The sequence below is a fragment of the Dipodomys merriami genome, unplaced genomic scaffold (genome assembly GCF_024711535.1).
Source record: "Dipodomys merriami isolate MVZ:Mamm:240054 unplaced genomic scaffold, mDipMer1.0.p SCAF_120, whole genome shotgun sequence".
Classification (NCBI taxonomy): Eukaryota; Metazoa; Chordata; class Mammalia; order Rodentia; family Heteromyidae; genus Dipodomys; species Dipodomys merriami.
This window is the reverse complement of record NW_027202494.1, coordinates 2,132,523-2,156,454: the sequence shown is the minus strand read 5'-3', so window position 1 is coordinate 2,156,454 and position 23,932 is coordinate 2,132,523. Positions and strand designations below refer to the sequence as shown.

General features: G+C 52.3%; 1 protein-coding gene across 2 annotated transcripts in view; it reads left to right on the top strand.

Annotated features, from left to right (window-relative positions):
- The window catches only part of LOC138823539 (cadherin-13), a 711,572-nt gene that overhangs the window by 411,569 nt on the left and 276,071 nt on the right, over window positions 1–23,932 (top strand). For both annotated transcript variants that reach the window (XM_070016920.1, XM_070016918.1), the window contains exon 5: window positions 12,889–13,041. In XM_070016920.1, the coding sequence (XP_069873021.1) occupies window positions 12,889–13,041 (153 nt within the window). The remainder of the gene's footprint in view (window positions 1–12,888; window positions 13,042–23,932) is intronic.

The window sequence follows — 23,932 nt, the reverse complement described above, 5'->3', positions numbered from 1 at the left end:
CTTGGGATCCTGGTAGCTGTGAGGGTCAGAGGGGTGTGGAGAACCCTCCATGACCTCGGGGTCCCTGCTACTAAGGACCTCTACATCTCTTGAAGACAGTGGTTTGAGCCTGGACATGGGGGCTGGGCAGCCATGTCTACCTCCTGGCCGTTGATCCTCAGCTGAAGCTCTGAACTGTTTGTTCTGAAGCTTGCACTGAAGGGCTTTTCCAAATCAAGACTACATCAGCCTCCTCTTCCACGGCTCTTCACAAGATTCCTCAAAGTGCACCTCCCGCCCCATCTTTCCAAGTCTCCATCCACTTCCTAGCATTGCCTGTGTCACCTCGTGGAGACCGCCTCAGTTGTCTCTCAAAAGTGCCTCACCTTGGGTGGGCTGGGAAGGTGGCTCAGTGGTAGAGCGCTTGTCTTGCATGCCTGAGGCCCTGGGTTCGATTCCTCAGCACCACATAAGCAGAAAAAAAAGCCGGAAGTGGCGCTGTGGCTCAAGTGGTAGAGCGCTGGCCTTGAGCTGAAGAGCTGAGGGACAGCGCCCAGGCCCAGAGTTCAGGGTTCCTCTCCTACGGGGAAACCAAGAGTTGAATCTTTTATTGGCTCCTGAGCCCGTTCCCACACAACAGACAATATATTCATTTTCTCCAGTGCTCTGGACTCCCACACACACACACACAAGTGCCTGGCCTCCCTGGTCCACCCAGTATCTGTGTGGGACAGAGCACACCGTGTGGCATGAGCTGCCGGGGAAGCCACTCGCACTGCCCAGCAGATTCTGGGCGGTTCTTCTGATTCAGGGTTGTCTTGGGTATTAGTCACCAGTCTTGAGAGTCCCCGAAGCCCGTAGGACCACCCCACCAAGAGACTTCCATGTGTGGCACATCGTTTCTCTAGCACCTTTGTTCATGGTCTCTTGTTGAAATTTCCCTGAGGGAATGGGAAGGAGAAACAGATTTTAGGAGATCCTAGCTTCAAGGGAAGGTGATGCCCTGATGCCAATCCAAGATGATCTCATTGAGTCTGTGGATAGGCTCAGGCAAACTACTCTGTTCTTAAAAGGATGTGTGTGTGTAGAGATGAGAGAGACAGACACAGGTACAGAGAGAGACACACAGAGAAAGAGACACACAGGGAGAGAGAATGAGGTGGGGATTGCAAGATGGTTCAATTAGAATCGTTATTCAAAATACTCGATCTATATCTCAGAACTTCACCCTAAGAATGACAAGCCATTCATACATAGAGGCAGCCATTTCTGCTCATTGGTATGTGCGTTCCTTTCCTTTCCTTTCTGGACATATGGCCTTTCATTTCAGCTCCTCTTTACATAATTTATTTATTAGAAATATTTGAATGTCAGCCGTGGACCATGCATTCTTCACAGCAGGGAACGAAGCAGAAATCCATGCTGACATAGAGCTTATATTTGAATGGTAAATAGATACAGCAGACATAAAGTCACCAAGCACTGAAGAATAAGATAGAAAAATAAAACAAGCACGTGGCCGTGGAGGCTGGCAATGGAAGGGAAAACACTGTTTTTCTCTCTCAAGAGGAAAATACGATTGGAATTTGATGGGCAACAAAGTCATGAGCCATTCAGATGTCCGTTTGCTAAGATCCTGGTCATCTTGGCGTAACAGCCCAACTTGGAGAACAATGCTGAGGAGTAAGATTAAGGAATATTGGAGAGAATTCTTTTCCACCAGTCGGGTGGTGCGTGATACCATGTTTGAACATGAACTGGCTTCATACATGCACATGTACTTCTCTTTCAATTTTCCTTTTACAGTAATTTTTTTTGGCCAGTGTCCCTCTTTGTGGCCCACTACATGGCAGACTCACCTTCTGAACTAAGGAGACATCATTCCTACCCATCCCAAGCCTGGATTTCCCAAAGCAATGGGTGATGTGTCTTACTAGCCAGACTCTGTCTCTGGATAGGAGCTTCCAAATCCTGTCCTGGAAGCAGAAGGTAATACAGGACTGAAACAGAGATCAGCCTGCACATACCCTCTAAGGAAAATGGCAGCAAAGGTGGAGAAGGGGTAGTGGGTGAGCGCAGCAGAAGTTGAGGCTGATGCCGTGGTCGGGGCCGGGCTTTGAAGAGCCTGGAATGCATCACTGAGATCGGAATGTCTACTGACATCAAGGAGATGGGGCCCCTGGAAAGAGCAGATCACCGAGTCCCGTGAGACCTTCGCTACTAAGAGAAATGAGGCCTCTCTAAGCCTCCTGCGCATCCTGTTAGCCAAGGTGCACACAGGCCGGACCGAATGGCAGGCTCTCAAATGGAAATGCTGACATTTTATTTATTTCTGACAATACCTATTTTTCAAGCATCAGTCTTTGCATTTAAATTTGTCCTGAACTACGAGGAGGAAGAGGAAGAGGAGGGGGAGGGGGAGGAGGAGGAGGGGGAGGGGGAGGAGGGGGAGGAAAAGGAGGAGGGGGAGGAGGAGGGGGAGGGGGAGGAGGAGGAGGGGGGAGGAGGAGGAGGAGGAGGAGGAGGAGGAGGAGGAGGAGGAGGAGGAGGAGGAGGAGGAGGCTGAAACTGAAAACACAGCCATCATGAATGACCAGGGAGAGCCGGTTCCATTGTGAGTGATTCCTTCCAAATAGGAATCCCTCCAGATTCCTAATGCTGATTTTGTTAGGTTGCTTTCTCTGAACCGTGGTTCAAATGCGTGCATACATATTTGGCTTAACCTTTCTCTGGGAACTGTAAAACTCTGAACTGATGGGAGAGACAGGAGCAGAGCAGCAGCGGGAAAGAAAAGTTTGGCAAGTTGGAAAGAGACTAAGTGTACATATTTCAACACTGTCCAAGGGCCTGATTAATTTATTACCCTTTCAGATGGCAGAACACATGCAGAAACCTCCAAATTATGCCATTACTTTGACAAAGCTTGTGCGGGTGAAAGGAGTTAAAGATGTTTCTGCCAGAAATTTGATGTACGGAGAGAAGGGTGACCCCGTAGATACACATAAATCTGAGAAGCGAGACTTTGGAGTCCCTAATCCTGGCTGTGCCCCTGTCTCGGGCCTGGACAGAACGTTGCTGATTGGACTAAATGGCGTGAATGGGCTGAGAGCTGGCCCACCGGCGCCCGGCTCTGCTCCTGACGATTCTCTTCCTGCACGTGTCCCTGTGCAGCCCAGCGCTTGCTACCCCATTGGCCGTGGGGAGCGTGGTTCTATACCGTGGCTCTGGATGGTTTGGTTTAGACTCAAAGTTCTTATCTAAGCTGGCTTTGGCGCCTTGGTTTCTCCCTCTATAAAGTAGGGAGTAATATCAGTGCCTACCTTAAAACGCTGTTGTGAGAAATGAATGCTTAGAATGGTGTGTGCTGTCATGTTCAATAAGGGATAGCCATGTCACCACCATCATCATCATCATCATCATCATCATCATCATCATCATCATCACCACCTAGTAATGGTTGTAAAAGGAACACCTTCTTTAGGTCCCTGAGCATGCCATGGCTTCAGTCACCTACTCACTGTACTCCTTTTAGGAAAAACGGGTTCCTATCTTACAGAGGATGGCCTCGAGACTCAGAGAAGACACACCACTGCCCACCAGCCCTCACTGTGTACAAGTCTGTGACCTAGAACACCACCACAGGTTCACCCGTCTTCTCCAGTCTCTGTGCATTTGTCAGGATAGGCCAGTCTCTGCTCTGGAGACAAACCACCAAGATTTCTGTCATTCTTAGTAACCAGGTTTGAGTTGAGCTCCCTGTCCACTGAAGGTCAGGTGAGGGTCTCCTGTGGACTTCATGCTCTCCCTGGACCGCACTCAGCGAAAGCACCACTATCTCAAGCGTTTCTCATCACCAGGAAGACAAAGAGAACTCGGCTCTTAGAGATTATTTTTTCCTGGAATTATCAATGGGATTTATGCCTATTTTCCTCACGTTTCATTTCCAGAGCAAGTCAGATGACCACGGTCAGCCTTGAGTTGCCGAGGAAGTACAGATCTAGGTGTGCCGAAGGAGGGTCAGATAGTGGGGGTGGCCTAGAGACACGTCTCCACTGCTGTCATAACCCTGATATCTGAATGGAAAACACCTGCTGTAGAAGATCAAGAGCTTTCGGTGGAGACTTGAGGAATCATCTTGATTTGTGGTAGAACAATAGGAGATAACACCACAGATTGTGTTTTGAAAGGCAGGCACGTGACAATCAGATGGCGTGAAGAACCCAGAAATTCAGGAAATCACTCCCAAAGACGTTCAGTTATTCTATGGAACAAAAAGGGACGTGAAATGATGGCACTGGTTGGCAGAGGAAGGAAAGGCCCTTGGGCCCAGACAAGCGAAGCACAGGCCAGAGCCACCCACACTGCACATGTGAGCGTTCGCCAGCTCATCTCCCGTGTCACCTGCTGAATCATGGTGACCGCCAGCCTCTGGGGGCCGCAGGGGCTGCGGAGGCTGGAGGCGTCAAGATGTATTCTGATGGGAAGAAAGGAAGCGAGCGGGGCTGGGAGATCTGTGCAAGCTCAAGTTGTGCTTGAGAATGAAAACCGTCTTGCTAAACATTCTAGAAGAAAAACTGACCTTCAGGCTACACATTATTGGCAAGGAGAAGCTCCTGCAATGTGAGCAGCATGTGCCAAGTACATTCTGGAACGTGAGCAGGGCAAGAGGATCTCTTAAGAAGGACGGCCATGAGAGAGACACTGGTTTACGACGGGGAATCTGGGTGTCTCCGCAGCAGAAAGTCCTCTTGGCAAACAACTTTACTCCTCTCCTTTTCTCTGTCTCTGAAGCTTGTCCTTAAACACAGGTGCCCGTGACGGCTGCCCGTGCGGCCTTCCCTTCCTCCACGCTGCCGTCCTGCCCGTGCGGCCTTCCCTTCCTCCACGCTGCCGTCCTGACATTGGTTTTCTCTGGTGCCATCTCATCTTGCGCTCCGGTTGCTCCACAGCCCGCAGCTGCTCTGCCATCCCCAGCCCCAGATGCCGCATGCCACCAGTTCTCCTCAGAGAAGCATCGAGACGCATGCGTGCATTCAACAAATGTCTGAACAATCACCTTGTGCCTTGTTCAGAGGTAAACTGGGTTTACCTCTGCAGGACAGCAGTGGGATTTACAGGCTAGCAGAAAAGATGGGCTTTCCATTCTAAACTTTATAGACCATTCCAACAGTTTCATGTGGTGAGGTGGACATTTCCAGAATACATCCTGGGGGACCCCTGATGTATCAACCGTAAGGACCCACGACTGGCTTCACCATGAACACTCGAGATGTTGACCAGAGCTGTTGTCTACCGTGAACCTACTAGTCCTTACAGTGTAGAAAAGGGGCCCCACCTGCCCTGTGTAGCAGGACGGCTGAATAAAAGCCATTCTTAGTCATGTTACAGGGCCAGAAGTCTAAGTAATGCAACCAGTGAATATTTTTAGAGGTAGAGATGGGTAGATAGATAGATAGATAGATAGATAGATAGATAGATAGATAGATAGATGTAGAGATATAAAATCTGGACGTATGCCCCCCATGGAGAAGCTCCTTCTTTTCCACTGTAGTAAAACATACCAGTGGCCTGGCATCCATTCACATTGCAGCCATTCCCACCTTCCATCTCCAGAACTTTCTCTACTGTGACTTCATACCTCTTATACAATAATTCCCCCTGGCAAATTTTAATCTGTCTTCCATATCTATGAATCTCGCTGTTGTAAATACCTCAGCCAAGTGGGAACCTGCAGTATTTACCCTAAGTCTTTTTGTAACTAGTCTCCTTGAGTTATATCCAAATTACACTTTAATTTTTAAGTCTGAATACTATTCCAGTATATATATATATATATATATATATATATATATATATATATATATATATATATATATAAAACATTTCATTCATCCATTCATCCATCGGTGGGCTTCCATATTTTTGCTACTCAAAGCAGAACTGTATAACACTTATTCTTTCCATGTGGTCTGCCCATGGATCTCTTAGTAAAGATAGTATTTTAGCTGACTAATAATATGGGGTTTTTTTTGGTGGTCCTGGGTCTTGAATTCTGAGCCTGGGCACTGTCCCTGAGTTCCTTTTGTTCAAAGCTAGCACTCTACCACTGGAGCTACAGCACCACTTCCAGCTTTTTCTGTGATTAATTGGAGATTTGAGTCTCATAGACTTTCTTGCCTGAGCTGGCTTCAAACTGTGATCTGCAGATCTCAGCCTCCTGAGTAGCTAGGATTATAGGTTTGAGCTAAGGGCTAATAATATATATGTATATATACATACATATATATACATATACATACATATATATGTTTGTATGTATATATAGTTGGTTGTGGGGCCTGAGCTCTGGGCCTGGGTGCTTTCCCTGAGCTCTTCAGCTCAAGGTGAACATTCTACCACTTGAGCCACAGCACCACTTCCAATTTTCTAGTGGTTTATTGGAGATAAGAGTCTCACAGAGTTTCCTGCCCAGGCTGGCTTTGAACCATGATCTTCAGATCTCAGCCTCCTGAGTAGCCAGGATGACAGGTGTGAGCCACTGGCACCCAGCAAGTTAATAATATTTTTTAAAGTTCTCCAACATTGAATTTTCACAAGTGACAGTGTTACATGAAAGGGGGATCATTAAAGCTCTCTAAACACTTGGAAGTTAAGAAGCGCCATCTTAAAAATGAGTAAAATCCTACACATTAACCTTACCCTCAAAAACAAGCATAAGCCATGACTCCCCGTGAGAACATAACCAAGGAATTATAAACTGTAAAAGAATGCAAAAGCAAATGAGTATCGAATCCCACAGAGCTCAGGTTAGGCGGAGGCCTTAATCTTAAGTCTGTTACAAAATAAGAAGGGAACCAAGTTGGCATGGAGCCTGCTAAGCGACAAAGCCATGGATGGAAACGCAGATCTCCCCTAACCTTGTGTTTCTGGAGTCCGTTTTTCCATGCCATGTTACCCATGATCACAGCGCCTTCCATGGGACAGTGGAAACCATTTGAAGTGAGAGGCAAGCCCAGCCACTCTCAGTGGTGTGAGTGTTGAACCGGGCAGTGTGTGTCCAGCCCTGGCCCTACCCCATACTCCTCCCCAAGGACTCTTGGCACAGAGCGTCCTAAGTCCCTGTGTTAATGGAAGCCAAGAGCTTGGAAGCAGAAACAGCACAGGGGTAGGGGACAGCATGGGTGCAACACCTGCCCGGACTGGAGAACGGCTAAGTGTATTCAAGTTGGGAGCTTCGTGAAGGACTAGTGAGCTGCGGGGAAATTAACTCCCATGAAAGACTGTGAGAGCCGATCTAGTGATAAACTCAATTGCCTGCTCATAACTAGAGGCAAAGGCAGTAAGTAAATTCTTTCCTTTTGAATATAAAGAAGAAACCATTCTAAATTAGTATGTGCATCAGGCTCTAATAATTCTTACCTGTTTACTTAATACCGCATTACTAATAGAGGCTCTTCCACCACACTGAAAACAGAATAGGGTAAGAAGACAATATCTCCTCCACCTTCCCATTGAAAGAACAATATTCTTCCCACATGGTTTAATTCTTTTGGTAACTACTTTTGGGGAGGTAGGGAATCTAATGACTATCTAGAAAGAGGATCTATTTGAAGGGTCTCTTTGGAAACTATGAACCCAGGAGGTCACCGAGTCCCTCGAGATTACACGATCCACACAGCTCACTTTGGGGAATTTTAACTGAGGAATGTTTAAATGATGTTGCCCATATCATGGGAGGACATTTCCAAAAAGAGAGAGATTAGGACAACAGGCCTGATTTTTATTTTTTAATTTGTGAATTTATGAAGCATTTTATGACCGTATAAACACATGCAAATAAAGTTGTACTTCTTCACTTAAAGCGCCTTGGTTTCCAAGCACAGGAGGGAGTTCATAGCCCCCTGGGGCGCAGGGTGTGGTGGGATAGGGGATGAATTGGGGGCAGTCACCACTGCCCACCGCAAGGCCATCTGCCCTCTATATCAGGATACTAAGACTTGCCTGCTGCCTTTATCTTTGGGGAAGGCCTACCGACATCTCCATGTTTTAGACTACAGAGCAGCATCCACATTGACCATCAGAACCATTGTCATAGGGTTGGGGGGTGGGGAGGGAGGGATTGCTGGACCACGTGACCACCGTGCATTCCTCCAGCTCAGAAAACAAAGGCAGAAGACAACAGCCGCCATCTTGAGTGTTTAAGTCCACTTCCTACAGGGGGAGCGGGAGGTGTTCCCCTTTCTATGTCTCCTAACCCTGCGAGATGAAATCCTTGCATGTGCATTCGCCTTACAAAACTCTCCTTTTGTAAGGGGCATCCTGACATGCTCCTCATGAGTGGATCTCCGCGGAGGACCCGTTGATGTCATGCGGAAATGGGGAAGCTGAGGGAAGGCCTAGTGCCAGATGATTAGACTTTGCCAGAGAACCGCGCAGAGAACAAAGGAAGGTAGAGGGTCAGGAAAGGGGCCGGCGAGACCCCTTCTCACAGGGAGAAGTGAGAAGAAGTGCCAGCTATTGTTTGAGGTGACCTGTAGAACCCAGGAGGTCTAGGAGGGGCTGGAAGGGACTAGGCGGCGGAGACCCTGGTGTGGACGTAAGGACCAGGGGCTTCATCATGGTGGACCAGGATCTATGGCTGCTGCCCAAGTAGTAGATGAGGGTCCTGCAGCTGCCCTGGCCTGGAGGTCACTCTAAGGGGCTCTTGCCGCCTTCGAGGGTGGTGGCTGCCCCAGAGGAGTGCCATCCCAAGGCAAAGGGGGCTGGAGGCTGATTGTTTACTGTCATTACTACGTGGGCCTAGTTCTGTCTAGGCAGGGAGCTGCCAAGCTGTGGCGAGGGGAGGGAGCGCGCTAAGCTGAGGGAAGGGAGCTCATTTCGCTAACACCTACTCCATCCTCTCCTGACAAAAATGTGTTTTCCAGGTGGCCTTCACCTCGCTGGGCCCTGTGTGGCTACTGGTGGTACAGGTGCCGGCCTGGACTCGGCCCCTCCGTCCACCCCAGCTGCTTGCTGGGCCTGAGTGTCTCTGGCTGCCGCTGTGTGTGAGGAGCCAGTGAACGCCCCCATTCACCCACATCGCAGGCTTCACAATTAGCAGGGCTTGCCTGTTATCCTTGTAATTCACCTCTCCTGCTCACAGTGGGACCTTCCTTTCCTGTCCTCTGAGTTGGAATGGGGATAAGAGCCAATCATGAGAAAGAGCGGGACGACAGGTGCCCGCTGCCGGAAGGGTGTGTAAATAGCACACCAGCTTCGCTGCCTGTCTGGTTCCAAAGGCTCCCTGGATGGCTGTACTGGTAGCCTGGCGCAGCCGGGACCGGGATCCTCGGTGAAGGGCCGGGGCGGAAGGGTGAGGCTCCAAGCAGGACTCAACTGCTTGGCCTGGTTTCAAAGGGTGACATGATGTGGCAAAGCCAGAGTCCCCTTTGATTCTCCCTCCTAGCTGTCTGGGTTTCAAGCACACTAGGAATGCATAGCTGTTCAGCTGCCATAGGAAACTACCATGGACACATCAGCGTGACTGAGGTCGGTACGTGTGCACATGGCACCGCTTTTCTCCTATTGCCCTTTTTCTCAGCCCAAAGCGAACGCTGGACCCCCATTGCCTTTAGCCAACGTGCTTTATAATTGTATAGACTCATTCTTCCAGATGACCTTTCTTAATTACCAAAAGGAAATGATATACTATACTGTAACCCCAACTCTGACCAGGGCAGGAGCAGATTGAAACAATCTATGAATGCTCTTTAATTCCTCCCCACCTCCCCTCCCCCCTGCATTCCCTCCCCCTCCCCCCTCCCCCTCCCACCAGCTTCAGCCCAAGGCTCAGAGCCCTCCTCCTGGACGGCCTTGTCCCTTCTCCAGCCAGGAGCTGCGCACCTGAGCTCCACCCACTCTTTGTGGCCTGTGGCTTCCTGTGCTGCCTGCTGGGGACCCCTCGGCTTCCTGGACTCAGTTTCCAGGGTCACCCCTCACCATCCCCGCTTCTCCTGCTCCTTCCTCCTCCTTGGTCATGCCCACCCTCTGACCTCCTCACTGGTGCTCAGGCCTGTAATCCTAGCTGAGATCTGAGGATCACCGTTCAAAGCCAGCCCCAGTCAGGGCTTATCTCCAGGAAACTGGAGGTGGGCTGTGGCTCAAAATGGTAGAGTGCTCGCCTTGAGCACTCAGGTACCACCCTCAGGCCCAGCTGGCAACGTACATAAAGTAGGACTTGAGTGAAGGTAGCAAAGAGACCGCAGGTGCTACCGAAGTGAGCGCCGGCGTTGGAGGGCTGGGATGGGGCTGTGTGTCTAGAGCAGGGCTGTTCCAGCTCTGTGCGCCTCGGAGCCACGAGGCTTGGTAGGCTTCCATGTCTGGCCTGGCTCTGAGTTTCTGGTGCACAGAGCTTGGAAATTTGCATCCTGTCTACTCCAGGAGATGCTGATTGCCAGCCCAGGAATCATACCTCCGGACAGTTGTGGAGGAGGGGGCGCCCCTGCCCTGGGCCTGACTGAGTACTCCTTCAATATGCAAACCGCTCCGGGGACCAAACCAGGCCGGATCCATGGGTAAAAACCCAGGCCTAGGAGAATGGAAAGAGAGAAAGAGAGAGAAAGTCAGAGAGTCAGAGTCGGTGTGGACAGTGCTGCACAGCAGCCTCCTAACAGGATGAGAGCCTGCGTCCTTCCCTGGGGAATGAGTTATTTCAATCCAGCAGCAAGTGCTAATTGAACAGGATCTCCTCTGGAGACCTCACTTCTGCAAGGTCAAGCGGCAGAAGCTCTCAGAGAGAGGGGGCGGAGATGACCCTGACCTTGGCAGCGGAAGGGAGAGTCACCCTCGGGAACTTCCAGGTTTTGAATTCAGCTCGTGACACCGAGCCGCAGGTGGAGGAATGGGAGGTGGCGAGGTCGGCCCCCAGAGACCCATCCAGAACATCTGGGTACGGTGTCTCCCACCCCCAGTACTTCCGGATGGCTTCATGAAAGGGAACAGGGCGCAGAGGCGTCTCCTGGTGGGTCAGCAGCCAGGCTGTGAGTGGCAGGAGATCACACCCCAAGGCCCTCCCTCGAACGGGCGGCTCCAGCTGCTCAGCAGCCTCAGTCATTTCCGTAGGTTGTCTTGTAGGTTGTAGGACCCATCTCGGGTATGTTTGGGGGGGGAAGGGAGGGAGTCAACGTTCCACAGTGGGTGGGGGCCTGAGCCACTCTACCCACGCTGAGTGATCTGCCAGCTGCCCCGGCCAGTCCCTGCAGCAGAGGTATAGATCACAGATGTGACCCACAAGGGATTTTTGTTTTTAACATTACGGCTAAGATGCTTTCGCTTTATGCCTGGAGCTGCCTATCAGCCCACAGATGGCAGGATAATTTTGTTGTGACCGTTGGTGTCAGTGTTGCAGTAGTTACCTATGACTCACCATGCACCATCTTCGTACTTTCCCGTCTCTGTGAGCCCTGGGAAATAAGTGGTCTTGCCCCATTTCTGCAGAGGAGGACATGCGGATCCGCAGAACAAGAGGTCACTGGCAAAGCCAGGACTGCGACATTGGGCCCTGTGAACAGTGTGGGTTTCCACCAACCAGGCGTTCAGGCCTGGGCAGCTGGCAGGCACCCCCGGAAGCCCGGGCTCTTGACCCCCCGCAGTGTCCGGGCAGCGGAAGACTGTCAGGTGGATGAAATCAAGTCAAGTAGTGATTTAAAAACCCTTTTCATCAGAAGGAATCACGTGCCTTATTTTCTTAATGATCCTATTTTCCATTAATCTTAAAAAATGCAAACAGAGGTAATTGGTGTTTAATTAAAGCCGTCAGTGTATTTCAATAAAGAACATTTTAAATCAGGGGGAAAAAAATACAAAACCCCTGCATTTGCATGGCCGTATTGATTTGCTGTGCCTCAACTGGCGCTGCCAGTTCACGCTGCCTTAGGCACCACTGCCACCTGGTGTCTGTGAGAAGAATTGCAGGCTTGGTTCCTACTTGTTCACAAAGTGGCTGCGTCTGAATCTCTTTCTTTTTATCTGTACAAATCCAAAATGTCTATTACATCTGTGGCCTTTAAACTGTTTTGTTATCACCAGATTAACATTTACAGGTACTTTTAATAAAAGTAGCATTAACTATGGATAAATACTTCATTGTCAATTCTAAAGCCAGCCTCTGCAAACACAGTAATAGAGCTCTTTCTCTGCCCGCACAATATCAAGTGCTGGGAGGACCTCAATTAAATTTGACTGCTTCCTCTCGACTCCCCTAGACTCAAACCCTACTAGTGACTCACCAGTTTTGGAACGTTCTAGCTGCTCCTCCTGCCTGGACTGCCAACCCTCCCCCTTTACCTACTGAGTTTTTTCTTCAAATGTCTGATCTCGTGGTGACAGCATGGCTACACATGTCAGTGTCTCGGGTAGCAATGTCTAGAGAAACGGACGGTGCCGTTCCAAGTTCCATCAAGTGTCCTCCCAGCCATCTTCAGGAACGGCTGTGCCCTGTGCTTCCGTGACTCAGTTAGAATAAACCTGCTTCTCTTGCCCCAGCACTGTTTCAGGGTTTAAAGAAAAACAGATGTGAAGTGCTCCTCCATCAGGGAGTCTGGTCCCTAGGACAGACAATGGGGCGGGGAAAGCAAGAGGTGACAGAAGCACCTAGAACCTTGAACGGTGCCTAACCGCTGCCAAGTTGTCAAACCAATGTGGTCCCTTGCCTGTCGAGTCTTGCTTGCAAAACCAACGTGGTGTTGGGACCTCCTCCACCCATCGCCACGCGCCTCAGCACTGGCCAGCTTCCCCAAGGACCTGGCGGTCAGGATGGTGGGGGCTACGTAAGGATGCTATTTGGGGCAACCTCAGTTCATCTGAGAGTGGATGGGTCACCGTCGCGGGCCTCCCGGACGATAGTAAACATTGCTCTGTTCCTCTGGCCAGGTGGTTGACAGTGACAGGCCCGAGGGCTCCAAGTTCCGGCTCAGCGGGAAGGGCGTGGATCAAGAGCCCAAAGGAATTTTCAGGATCAATGAGAACACGGGCAGCGTCTCCGTGACACGGACCCTGGACAGAGAAATGATCGCCACGTACCAGGTGAGTGCCCTGCCCCCGTCTGTGTGCCCCCGTGTCCCGGGGCGTGGCTGCGGTCCCCTCTGCCTGTGGGGCACTCAGCGCCAGGGTCTCGGGCTCCCGGATGGAGCTCCAGGCCTGCTTCCAGCTTTGGCCCGTGGGAGGTGCTGGGGCCCTCAGAGCGGCTCTCTACGCCATCTTTGGCTTTCCTGAGACCCGCTTAGCGATGGAGAATGGAAAGAGGAGCAGACCCTCTGACCTGGCCATTCTGCTCTCACAGATCTGACTAAGAAGCAGGGAGGGGAGAGCGCCCCTCGTTGTTGTTTGATTTGAAACGATGCTGTAAGAGGCCGCGGTGCGCTCCGTAGGAAAACTTGCTAAGTATTTAGCAGTTGGGGTCTGGGCGTCGTGGCCCGCTGCCAGACGGTTTTCTGCAGCCGTTTCAAGTGCTCTCGAAGACGCGTCGGGTCTATGGAGAGATCGGTCGTGTCTGGCCAATCTCACGTGGGGTGTCCCTCGGTGGGGGACGTGTTTGATCGCATCAGAATGGCTGTGCGTTTACAGGTGAGAGGAAATGCACAGCACTGATGGCTGAGTTTGTCTGTTGCTCTCTCCCCAGCCCTACTGGGGGGGGGGGGGGTTGTGGATTCCAAGTGAGGAGTTTGTACCTCAGGGACACTGGCAGCTGGACATGGTGGGGGGAGGGAGAGAGGGAGGGGGAATGAACGGTGCTGGGTCATGGGAAATCTGCCATTGCCAGCAGGCTCCATGTTGACAATGCCCTCCAGCATCTTGGTCCCAGGAGAGCACGGGCCCCCGCTCAGACTCCCCCTCGGAAGCCTGGCCAAAGGTTTTCTGGGCATCTGCAGGAGGCAGCGAGCACTTGTCAGTGAGCCCCTAGGGGTGAGCCATCTCTCCATCACAGACCCAAGCAGGAAGCTGCTCAGCCACTGTTGAAATTGTCGATTGGCCCCCTCAGAAGTGTCCAGTGCCAGCTGGTTGTGGCAGTGACCAGAGAGGGCCTGGCAGCTGTGGGCATCCGCTGCTGTAGGAGAAGCGGGCAGCAGAGCGTGGGCACCTGCCCTTCTCCCCACGCCGGCCGTAGGAACAGCCAGGAGGCCACAGATGCGGGGACTGCACGCGTGAGTTTCAGGGCTTGGCGTACCAAATGTCTTCCAAGCGGGCCTGGTCCCTGGGAGCCATTTGGGGACGGGAGCAGCAGCAGGAAAACACAAACCGCGGCCTTTGAGGACTAATGCCACCAGGCAGCCTCTGGCCGGCTGCGTCCCTTGGTCGTGACACCAGGGTGGAGGTGAAGGCCTCCTTTGGGAGAAGTTCTGACCGTGTGGTCGGCTTTGCCCGTGACCTCCGCAGGGAGAAGGGCACGCTGTCACGCATGTACGGGGGCTTTGCTGTAGGACAGGATGGCTGAAGGGACAAGAGACACTCGGCCCCCGATTTGCTCACGAAGAGCTGCCCGTGCGTGGGGCTGAGCTCGGGAGGGGGCTGCAGGGATGTAGGAAGTGGTTGTGTTTGCATCTAAGTGCTCTTTAACATGGCCGCTGGGGGCGAGGGCTCTGGGATGGAAAATGGCCGCCCGTTCTGTGTAACGTCTCCCTGGCCTGTGTGAGTTCAGACACCACCACCCTCTCTGATCTAGTGATTTGATTCTCGTCCATAAAGTGTGGCTAGATCTTACACCTAGAAGGATCAGAAAAGGGGAGATGACTCGTGTTTGTAGCCAGCAAGTAAAACAGCACTGTCTCTTGGCTCTTCTCATACTTGCTCTTCGCAGCTGTGTGTGGTCTCGCGTGGCGGGGCTGGCTGAATTCCAAGCATGGCCATCCCGCGCTAGTTGTGGGGTGCTGGCAGGTGGCTGCCCCAACGTCCTAATGTCTGGAAAGCAGGAATCGTAATGGTGAGCTCAGAGCATTTTGTGAGGGTTAAATATCAGGCATTTGGTACAGTACGGGGCCGTGGTAAGCCCCAAGGGGTAGGGCAAGAAGACAGTGAGAACCCAGCACACAGGCTCCCGGCTTCCCTATGCCTTTCGTTTCTGTGTCTAGGGCTTGATCTAAAAAAATCTTCCCCATGGTGGGCAGAGGACAGGCCCGGGAGTTGTGCCTTGTGGGTCATGGAGGTGGCATTACCCATGCACAGATGGGCCCAGGTCCCCTCCCCCAAGGCTGTGGGAAGGCAGCATCTGCCAGGATGCTGGGGAGGACCCTGAAAATGTAGAGCCAGCCCCTCCCACTCCCCTTCCCCCCAGCCTGGCAAGGCTGGCCTCTCCTGCCTCACCTCCATTGCTCTTCCATGGAGTTTTGTGCTGTTTCTTCCTATCCTTGCTGGGGAAGTCCACCTAGTTATCCACCCTGTGCTCGCTGCTTCTATGTCTGCATTTTCTGGGAGCCGGCTCACTCTGGTGTGCATATATTTGGGCCAAGGAACAGTAGCACTTCCAGTCTGGTCCAGCGTCTGTGTGAAATAACTTTCCATCTCAGGAGCTCAGATCCATCTTCTTCATAGCACTCAAAATGGCAGGGGTGAACTTCTCCTTGAAAGCCCAGAATCCTGTCTCCGTACCTCCATGCTTTACTTTCTACTCTTGCAAGTTCTGAAAGCAGGGAGCCTGTGGGTGAAGATCTTGACCTCATAATTGCTACAGTGTTGTTGTTTGTTTAAAAGTTAAATGCTGCTCACTTGCAAGTGTTCCCATTTCCCCAGCACGCAGTGCTCTGAGCTTTCTGTGGCTACAATTGATAGGGGAAATGTCTTCAGCTCCCAGATGTGTGTCGTCATTGAAACTACTCTTTTGTGTGTATGTGTGTGTGTGTGTGTGTGTGTGTGTGTGTGTGTCCGTCCTTGTACTTGAACTCAGGACTTGGGCACTGTCCCTGAGATCTTTTGGCTCAAGGCTAGTGCTCTACCATTTGAGCCACAGCACCACTTCCAGTTTCCAGGTGGTTCACTGGAGATAAGAGTCTCATGGACTTTCCTGGCCAGGCTCAAATCTCAGCCTCCTGAATAGCTAGGATTACAGGGATCCTCAGATCTCAACCTCCTGCGTAGCTAGGATGACAGGCGTGAGCCACCAGCGTCCAGCTCTTGAATGCTACATGGTGGATCGTGGGCAAAGTTCTTCCTGTGCATTCTCCTGTTTAATCTGTGTCCCAGGAGAGACTTAAGAAGTAGGCGCTCAGGCCAGCGTGCAAAGGCAAATAACAGTTACATAGCTTCTTTGAGGACCCGAGGCTGGTGTGTACTGGGTCTGCGATCTTTCTGGATTTCTCTCCAGCTCTGAGAGCTGCACCCCCCAGCCCTTGATTTTACCTCTGCTTCCTGGTTTTAGCTCCAGCCTCACCCCAACCAGACTTTGCTCTCCACTCAGTAAATCCTCCAGCCCTTTCTTCCTCATTGAGCTGGGAAAGCCTGACAGGCTGGGTGATCTATTACTTCTTAAATACCACCCGGTTCTGCAACCACCACCATCTTACCACACCCTCTGCCCCAGCGCCCCCAAAGCCGCGGACCACCTCCCGTCATCCTAACCTGAAGTGGCACCTGGCAAAAATAATTTGGGTCTTTCAGCATCGGAAGCTGACATATTAACGCGAAGCTTCCTGAAATATTATTCATTATTATGCATTTTGCCAGCATTTGAGTGATTTGTGAACTCTTCATTGGAATAAAGTACTGTAAATGATTCATGAATGACCAAGTTTATGAAATTCTATAAAAATATTAGCAGGTGGTAATGATTTCTCTCACGCTGTGACTATAATCTGCCGGCTGCAGATTTGTCAATCTGGGTGGACGGGAGGAGGGTGGGAGACGGAGTCTGGGAGGCAGGTGGGAAGCCAGATGGAGGGCTTGGGATGGAGACCAAAAGGAAGGACAGACCGCAGTAGTGGGCAGGTGTCATCAAGGGGGACTGACGCCCTGGTTGGGGCCCGCAGTAGGAGATTCACATGGGTAGGAAAAGAGAGGAAGGAGCGTGAGAACTAACATTTACTGAGCACCTATTATGTGCTCGAGAACTTTCTAGCCCCTCTCCCTCCCATTCTCCCTCCCTTCTTTCCTCCCATTCTCCCCCCCTCCCTCCCTTCTTCCCTCCCTCCCTCCCTCCTGCTCTCTCTCCCTCCCCTCTCTCTCTCTCTCTCTCTCTCTCTCTCTCTCTCTCTCTCTCTCTCTCTCTCTCTCTCTCTCTCTCTCTCTCTCTCTCACACACACACACACACACACACACCCCTATGAAAATGGCTGATGATCTTCACTGATGACTTGGCTGAAGACCAGAGGGCTCCTCGAGATGAGTTGTTATTATTAATGCCAATATTCTTTGAACACTCTCAATGCGCCCAGGCTCCTTGGTAAATATTTAAAGGATGATCTCATTTAACCTTCGTAAAGATGAGCTTGAAAGTCTCCAATTAAATTATGGAGCAGACATCTGGGACACCTCTGCTCTTGGCCCCAGAACCCAGACAGGAATTCAATGTCCCCCCCTTCCGATATGGCCCGCCTGCTCAACGCGACAGGACTTGCTCTCCCCGTGAGCCAAGTTCTCGGTCCCAGTTTTGACTTTACGGTTAAGAGCTTGGCTGTAAAGTTGGAACTGTGGAAGCATTCCCTCTCCTCCCTCCCTTCACGCATGCGTCCCTCCCCTGCTCCACTGGTGACCAGAGAGAGATCCAAGATGACAGAACTGAAAAGACATCGGAGTGAAGTAATGAACACTGCTGTCCAGTGCCACGAGGCCTCTCTTAACATGAGTGGGCCTAAGGCATTCAAGAGGCGCAGAGGTAGCCGGGGTGGAGTGTGGTTGAGTTGAAGTAACATCTGGGTTGCGCCCGGCGACGCCCCCAGCAGCCGGGTGAGGTCGCTCCACCTCTGGTGGAATTTGCTGTCAGTGCAATTCCCAAGTTCATTCTGAGAAGGCAGGGGACAGTCGGTGACAAGCCCAGAGGGTGAGGAGAGGTGACAGCCGACTCCGGGGACAGTATGACTTCTCACCTGTGATCAGAACTTGTCACAAAGGTCCTATCAGGTCATGTGGCTCAAAAAGAGCCCCGAGGGATAGGAAAGATAGAACTGGGATTAAAGGCCCAAGCTTGGGAGGTAGGTCTACCAAGATTCAGATTTTGACCCTGCTGTGGGAGGAAATCGCCGTTCCTGTAGGTGGAAATGGGCGGGTACTGGCCATGTCCCGGCGCGCCCCGATCCTGCGTCGGCGTCGGCACGTTGTTGGCGGCTGGACGTCTGTTTGCTCCACTTTGGAATGAGAGTTCATGATTGCAGCAGGCCTCCTGCCGGGCCGTGTGAGGGCAGAAATGCAGCTCACAGACGCAGGGCAGCTGGCTGGCGGCTGGCCTGTCCCAGGACATGAGGAACTTCAGTCCTTGCAGCGAAACAGAGATGGGACGATCGCTAGCATCCAGATGGCAGCTGAGCCGCTGCTGGCCAGGGCGCTCTGGAAGGCGGTCAGCCGACGATGGGCAGCTCTCAGCGCACATCTCCACCCGCAGCATGGCCTGGGAACTTGTTAGAAGTCCCAGCCCGTACCTGCTGGGTGAGGAACACTGGCACGGGCCCCCAAGTCTGGATGCAACACCCGCTCCAGGTTCTGCCTCGGCAGCCTCGGAGCCTCGGGTCTAAACACGCACAGCCCAAGCATGTCAATCACCACAGCGCAGCGCACTCATTGGCTCACCCCTGCGAGGGAGACCTTTAAGGTAGCATCACTGTAGCCCTGCTGGGCTGGCGGGTCCATGCCCGGGATCTGCCCATTGCTCTGTGGTCCACAGAACTGCCTTTTGTTCCTCTGCTGACCTCAGAGAGCAGGGCAAACCTGGCCCATCCTGGCAAGAACTGGGCAAGTGTGCAATGCCACGTGATGGAGCAATCGCTTGTTTCTCAGAAACCAGCGTGCGAAGCCCAAAGATGAAGACATCTTTAGAAGACTGAAGCGGGGGCAGCCGAGAGAATGCCTGAGGGGAGGGAGGTGGCCTCGGGGGCGTCCACAAAGCCCGCGGTTTTGCCCTTTTAGATCCATGACCTTCCACGTGGCATCTGCGGGGCAGGAAAATCCCCTGGGGAGCGCTCGGGCACACCCCCCCCTGGGTGTGGGGCCGCAGTCAGAGCAGAAGGTCTCGGAGCATGACAGAGCATCCGGGGGTCCCTAAAGTTCTCCAGCACCTCCCCTGCCAAGCTAGGCCTGGGAGCCACTGAGCAAAGATTCCCCGTGTGCACCTCAGCTCTCTTGGGGTGAGGCATGGGGCACCCCCCACCACAGGGGTGCAGCCACCCCCTGATGAGATGGCGGGGTGGGGGGGGTCATACAACAGGACACTTGCGCTGTCGCCCATCTATCCGTCCTCTGACTCAGAGAACACACCTTCTCGCCTCCCTGTAGACACAAGCGCTTGAAAAAGCAGAGGAACTCCAGGAAATGAAACCTGGCGAGCGAAGGGGCGTCTGTATTCCGACTGCTCCAGGCAAAGGTCATTCCGATGGCCTCTCGGCCCGTGGCTGTGATCGAGGGGAGTTAAAAGTAATTGGGGATTTGGGAGTCTCTCCTCAGCCCCGCGCCTCCGAGCCGCTCCATCACACTCTTCCCAGTCCGGCTTCTCTTATCTGCCAGGCGCAGCTGGTGAAACTGAGGCATGACGCGAGGAGGCCGCGCTCACCTGGATTAGGCCGCCCAGGTGCCGCCGCTGATTATTTATTTGGTCCACTAAGCAAAGCTGCTTCCTCACCCGGAGCTATGGAAACACATTTTCCCCCCTGAACTTCATTAGCACAACCTCCTCTCTCTGAAGAGCCGCGACTTCAACTACTTCTCTCCCCCCATCCCCACCTTCCCCGCACCCTGGGCCTTGAATGGCAGACACCCGACCCTCATGTAACGTTCAAGAGGCTAAAAGCAGGTGCGAGGGCCGGGTTTTCTCTCCCATCTTAGCTGTCTGGTTTCGAGCCAGCCTGCTTTGTCGCAGCCTCTTCTTCTAATGTCGCAGTGGCGTTCTCCCCCACCGTGCGGATACGTGATGACGTCAGATCTGAAAGAGTCTGTCGGGCCATTGTCTACACTGCTGAATTCACCAATAAGAGCCAGAGAGAGAATCGGCTGCTTGCTCTGACCTGCCCACTCAGGAGATGGCAATGATTCCGTAGGTCCCCCGGGGGTGAGCACACGCGCTGGACCCAGAGCCGACACCCATGCCAGCCCCTTCGCCCTCACACCACCCATTGGTTTTCAGGTTTGGAAGGAATGAGCAGAGGAGGGAAGAAGGAATCGGATAGGACGGAGGGCTGGGACTAGAGAAGGAAAACCAGGACAAGATAGCACCCTGTGTCCTCTGTGGGTGGAGGCAGTAATGACCCATGTCACTCAGCAGGTAGGCTATACCAGACTGAAGGGGATGCGGGTTAAGGCCATTTTTAAGAGATGGGGTCAGATCTGGGCTTACGTGCTGCAGCTTGGTGCCAGAGACAAAGGCTAGTACCAAGTAGACACGCACGTGCGCACACACACACACACATGCACACACACACGCAGGGCTCCTGCAGCACTTCTCCTGGCTGGAAGTTGGTGTGTGGTGTGGGCATGACCATTGATCATTGATTGGGAGACCTCAGGAAGCTTCCTCGGCCTCCCACGGGTGAGCCGGGCACCATGTCTGCCAGGTCTGAGCTCCTCCACGGCATGCACATTCCTGCCGAGACCCCTTGGCTCCTCTCAGAGGAAAAGGGGCTTGGATGTCCCCCAGGGAATGCCGTCCTTACCTCTTGGGGACTCTCGGTCTCCGGGGTCTTGGCAGGAATGGTCTCTCCGGGGACCTCACGCATTGCCTGACGTTGTTTCTGGTGGACACAGCCGGAGGAGGCTGCTGACGTCTCCTAGGCCGGGGTGCTGCTCATGCCTGCCCGTGCTCAGGACGGTCCACGCGGCCATGGAGCCCTGCTCTTCAGCCCACGAGGGGCTGAAAGCATCCCATGGCCTCGTCACTCAAGCATTCGCGCATCTGTGTCTCTAGGGAAACCTCAGAAAGGGACTCTGGCCCTGTCCTCCCAAAGTTCAGTCTGGCTCTGTGACACATAGACCACAGTAGCACATAGACCACATATAGTACCACACCCCAAAACAGGGGAAGAAGGAGGGTCCGTAAGCCTGGTGATGGGGCAGGGGGACAGGGCAGGAAGAGGGTGCTGAAGAGGGTGCCCAGCACCTGCTGAGAAGTGCACACACAGGTGCAGGAAGAGGACCCTCCAGGTGGGAGGCCTGAACTTCCCCGCCAGGCCCCCCACCATGGGGCAGAGACTTGCACCATCAGATGTGGCTTCCCTTGTGGAGAGGGGAGGTAGCAGGGTCCTTCCTGGGGTCTCCAAAACCGTGTGAGGCATCTTCTTCCCTAACTGTTCTTTTCACCCCGGAAGCCCAGCTGGGGCTAGGATGGTGGCCTTCCTGCCTGGCTTGGCTGGGGGTAAGGGGGGGAGAGGAGAGGGGAAGGGGAAGGGGAAGGAGGGAGGCTTACATTTCCTCAGCTCAATCCTCAGCCTCTCAGGGGGTCTCGCCACAAACTGGCATCCAATTTGCATTTCAGGAAAATAAGATTGATTTGAGCAAGGCAAAAAAAAATAACATTCAAATCGCCATGAAATTGGAATTAATTCAAAAATGCCTTCGTGTGTCAAGATCCCACTACCTACTGGGCACTGGGGACAAGGAAGGATGTAATGGCAGAACCGTTCCATTCTAAACCCCCAAAACCTCTGTGCGAAGAGACCAGTCCTCCTCAGTGAGTCTGGCTCAATCTCCAAGCCATACATACACACACACACACACACACACACACACACACACACACACACACACACACACACACACACACACACACACACACACACACACACACACACACACACACACACACACACACACACACACACACACACACACACACACACACACTCTTTTCTTTTTTTTTTTTTTGTAATTTCCCAAACTTTGAGTTCTCTCTTGTGCAGGAGTTTATCGGCAAGCTATCTCAAACTTATTTATTGAGCACAGCTGGCCAGAGCTGATTTGTTTGGTTGGAGTCTGTCTTTAAGATCTTTATTATGAGGAGGGTCCCTGGTAGTGAAGCATTAGGCACCAAAAGACTGCCTACCACTTTCCCTTTCTTCCGGAGTTGATGCAGATGCTCACATAGCAGGTTCCTGCCAGCCAGGCCAGGCCCGCCTCTCCTGGCACCGGGCCCAGAGGCCCACAGGCTACCCAGGAAAAGAACTCCCTGCCAGGCAGGTAGCTCACGGGTGCTCATTTCTGCATCTGCAGACAGCACCAAAGGGAGCCTCGTTCAAGGTCACAGGCTTGACCTTCTGAAGCCAGAGCCAAGTGAAAGCAGACGAGAGAGTACAAGACTCACACAGCCCAGGAAACGATGGCCCAGAGCAAGGCTCACTAATGAGGCTGGGTTGGCCCTGAGTATGGGAAGGTGCCGGTGGGAGGAGGGGCGGGGAGCGAAGCTGACCATGTCCTCCTCCGATTGATCACTAGTTTCTGGGCGTGGCACAGGTGAAGGTAAAGACCTGGACCAGAGCCTTGGCAGGCCTGGAGAAAGGCGGCGATAGGTGGGCATTAACTGTGAGTGTGTTCTCTCTCTTCCGAGGGTTCAGTACAGAAGGTGGATCATTTGCAGCAGGGTGTGTCTTGGAAAGGCCTCTCTACCCACAATGGTGGCACAGTTTCTTCATGCAAGTTTTCCTTCCCGGGCTCTGACTTTGGCCCAGCTCTACAGACTTTGGTTGGGGCAGAGTCATATGGGGAAAGGAGGAGCCTGCCTTCCAGCATAGAGAACCTTCTAGAGATTCTGTACATCATGTCCCTCATCACAGAACAGTCCTATTCCCCCATCGTCCTTCCTGTCCCGAGAACGGTTTTGTGAGTTGTGAAGGGCAGATCGTAGTCTGTGTAGCCCAGAGTGACGCATGGACACTTGTAGCACCCAAGGGAACCCCAGGACACCCTATGACACCTCTTCTCCGAGGGCGAAAGGAGGCGATAGCAAAACTGCTTTCTCTGGCAGGGTTTCCCGCCAGGGCAAAGAATGCAGGCCTCTTCCAACTCTCTTCTGTTTCTCTTCTTAAAAGTCGTTCATCCCCACGCTTTGTGAGGCCCATGGTCTTCAGGCGTGAGCCTGGCAGAGGAGACAGTTGGTGATGATTAGAAACATTTTGGGTTAGCACGATGAGGAGGAGGTGTTCTCGGAGAGGAGTGGGTGAAGGCCAGGGATTCCTCTGAACCACACAGAGAATCGTCTCACCCCGAGAGGCCGCAGAATCTCCGCAAAGGACACAAATAATCGAATCCACCAATGAGCGCTGAGAGCCCACAGCGCACCAGCGTCTGTCTACGTAAGTCCCGGGCAGCGTCGTAGCCGGAGTCTGATGGCATCAGGCCTCCATCTGCCCCCAGGCTCCTCCCCTACATTCTGAACACTGGCCTAATGCAGTTCTAGAAGAATTCTCCAGTGCTTGTTTTTTTAAAAAAGTTCTTTATACTGTTATTTTTTTTTTTAATTTCCCCCACTCCTTTCAGAAGATAAATTCCATTTCCTTACTCCTAAGGGAAAACTAATTCCAACATAGGCCATTTGTCTTTGGTACCTTAAGATCTCGATAATTTACTGCAAGTTTATTTTTATTGAAAATTATGTAGATATTATTCAGAAATACCATTTCCAACTATGCAGCACACTTAGGCAGAGTATCTCTTAGAGCTTTAATACGAGCGCCGAGGATCCACGCTGGAGCAAACGCTTCTCTAAGATACAGCATTTCTTCTTCTTTTTAAATTATTCACTGCCTTTGAGATCCTCACCCTCATGCACTATAAAATGCTGGAGGATTAAGATAT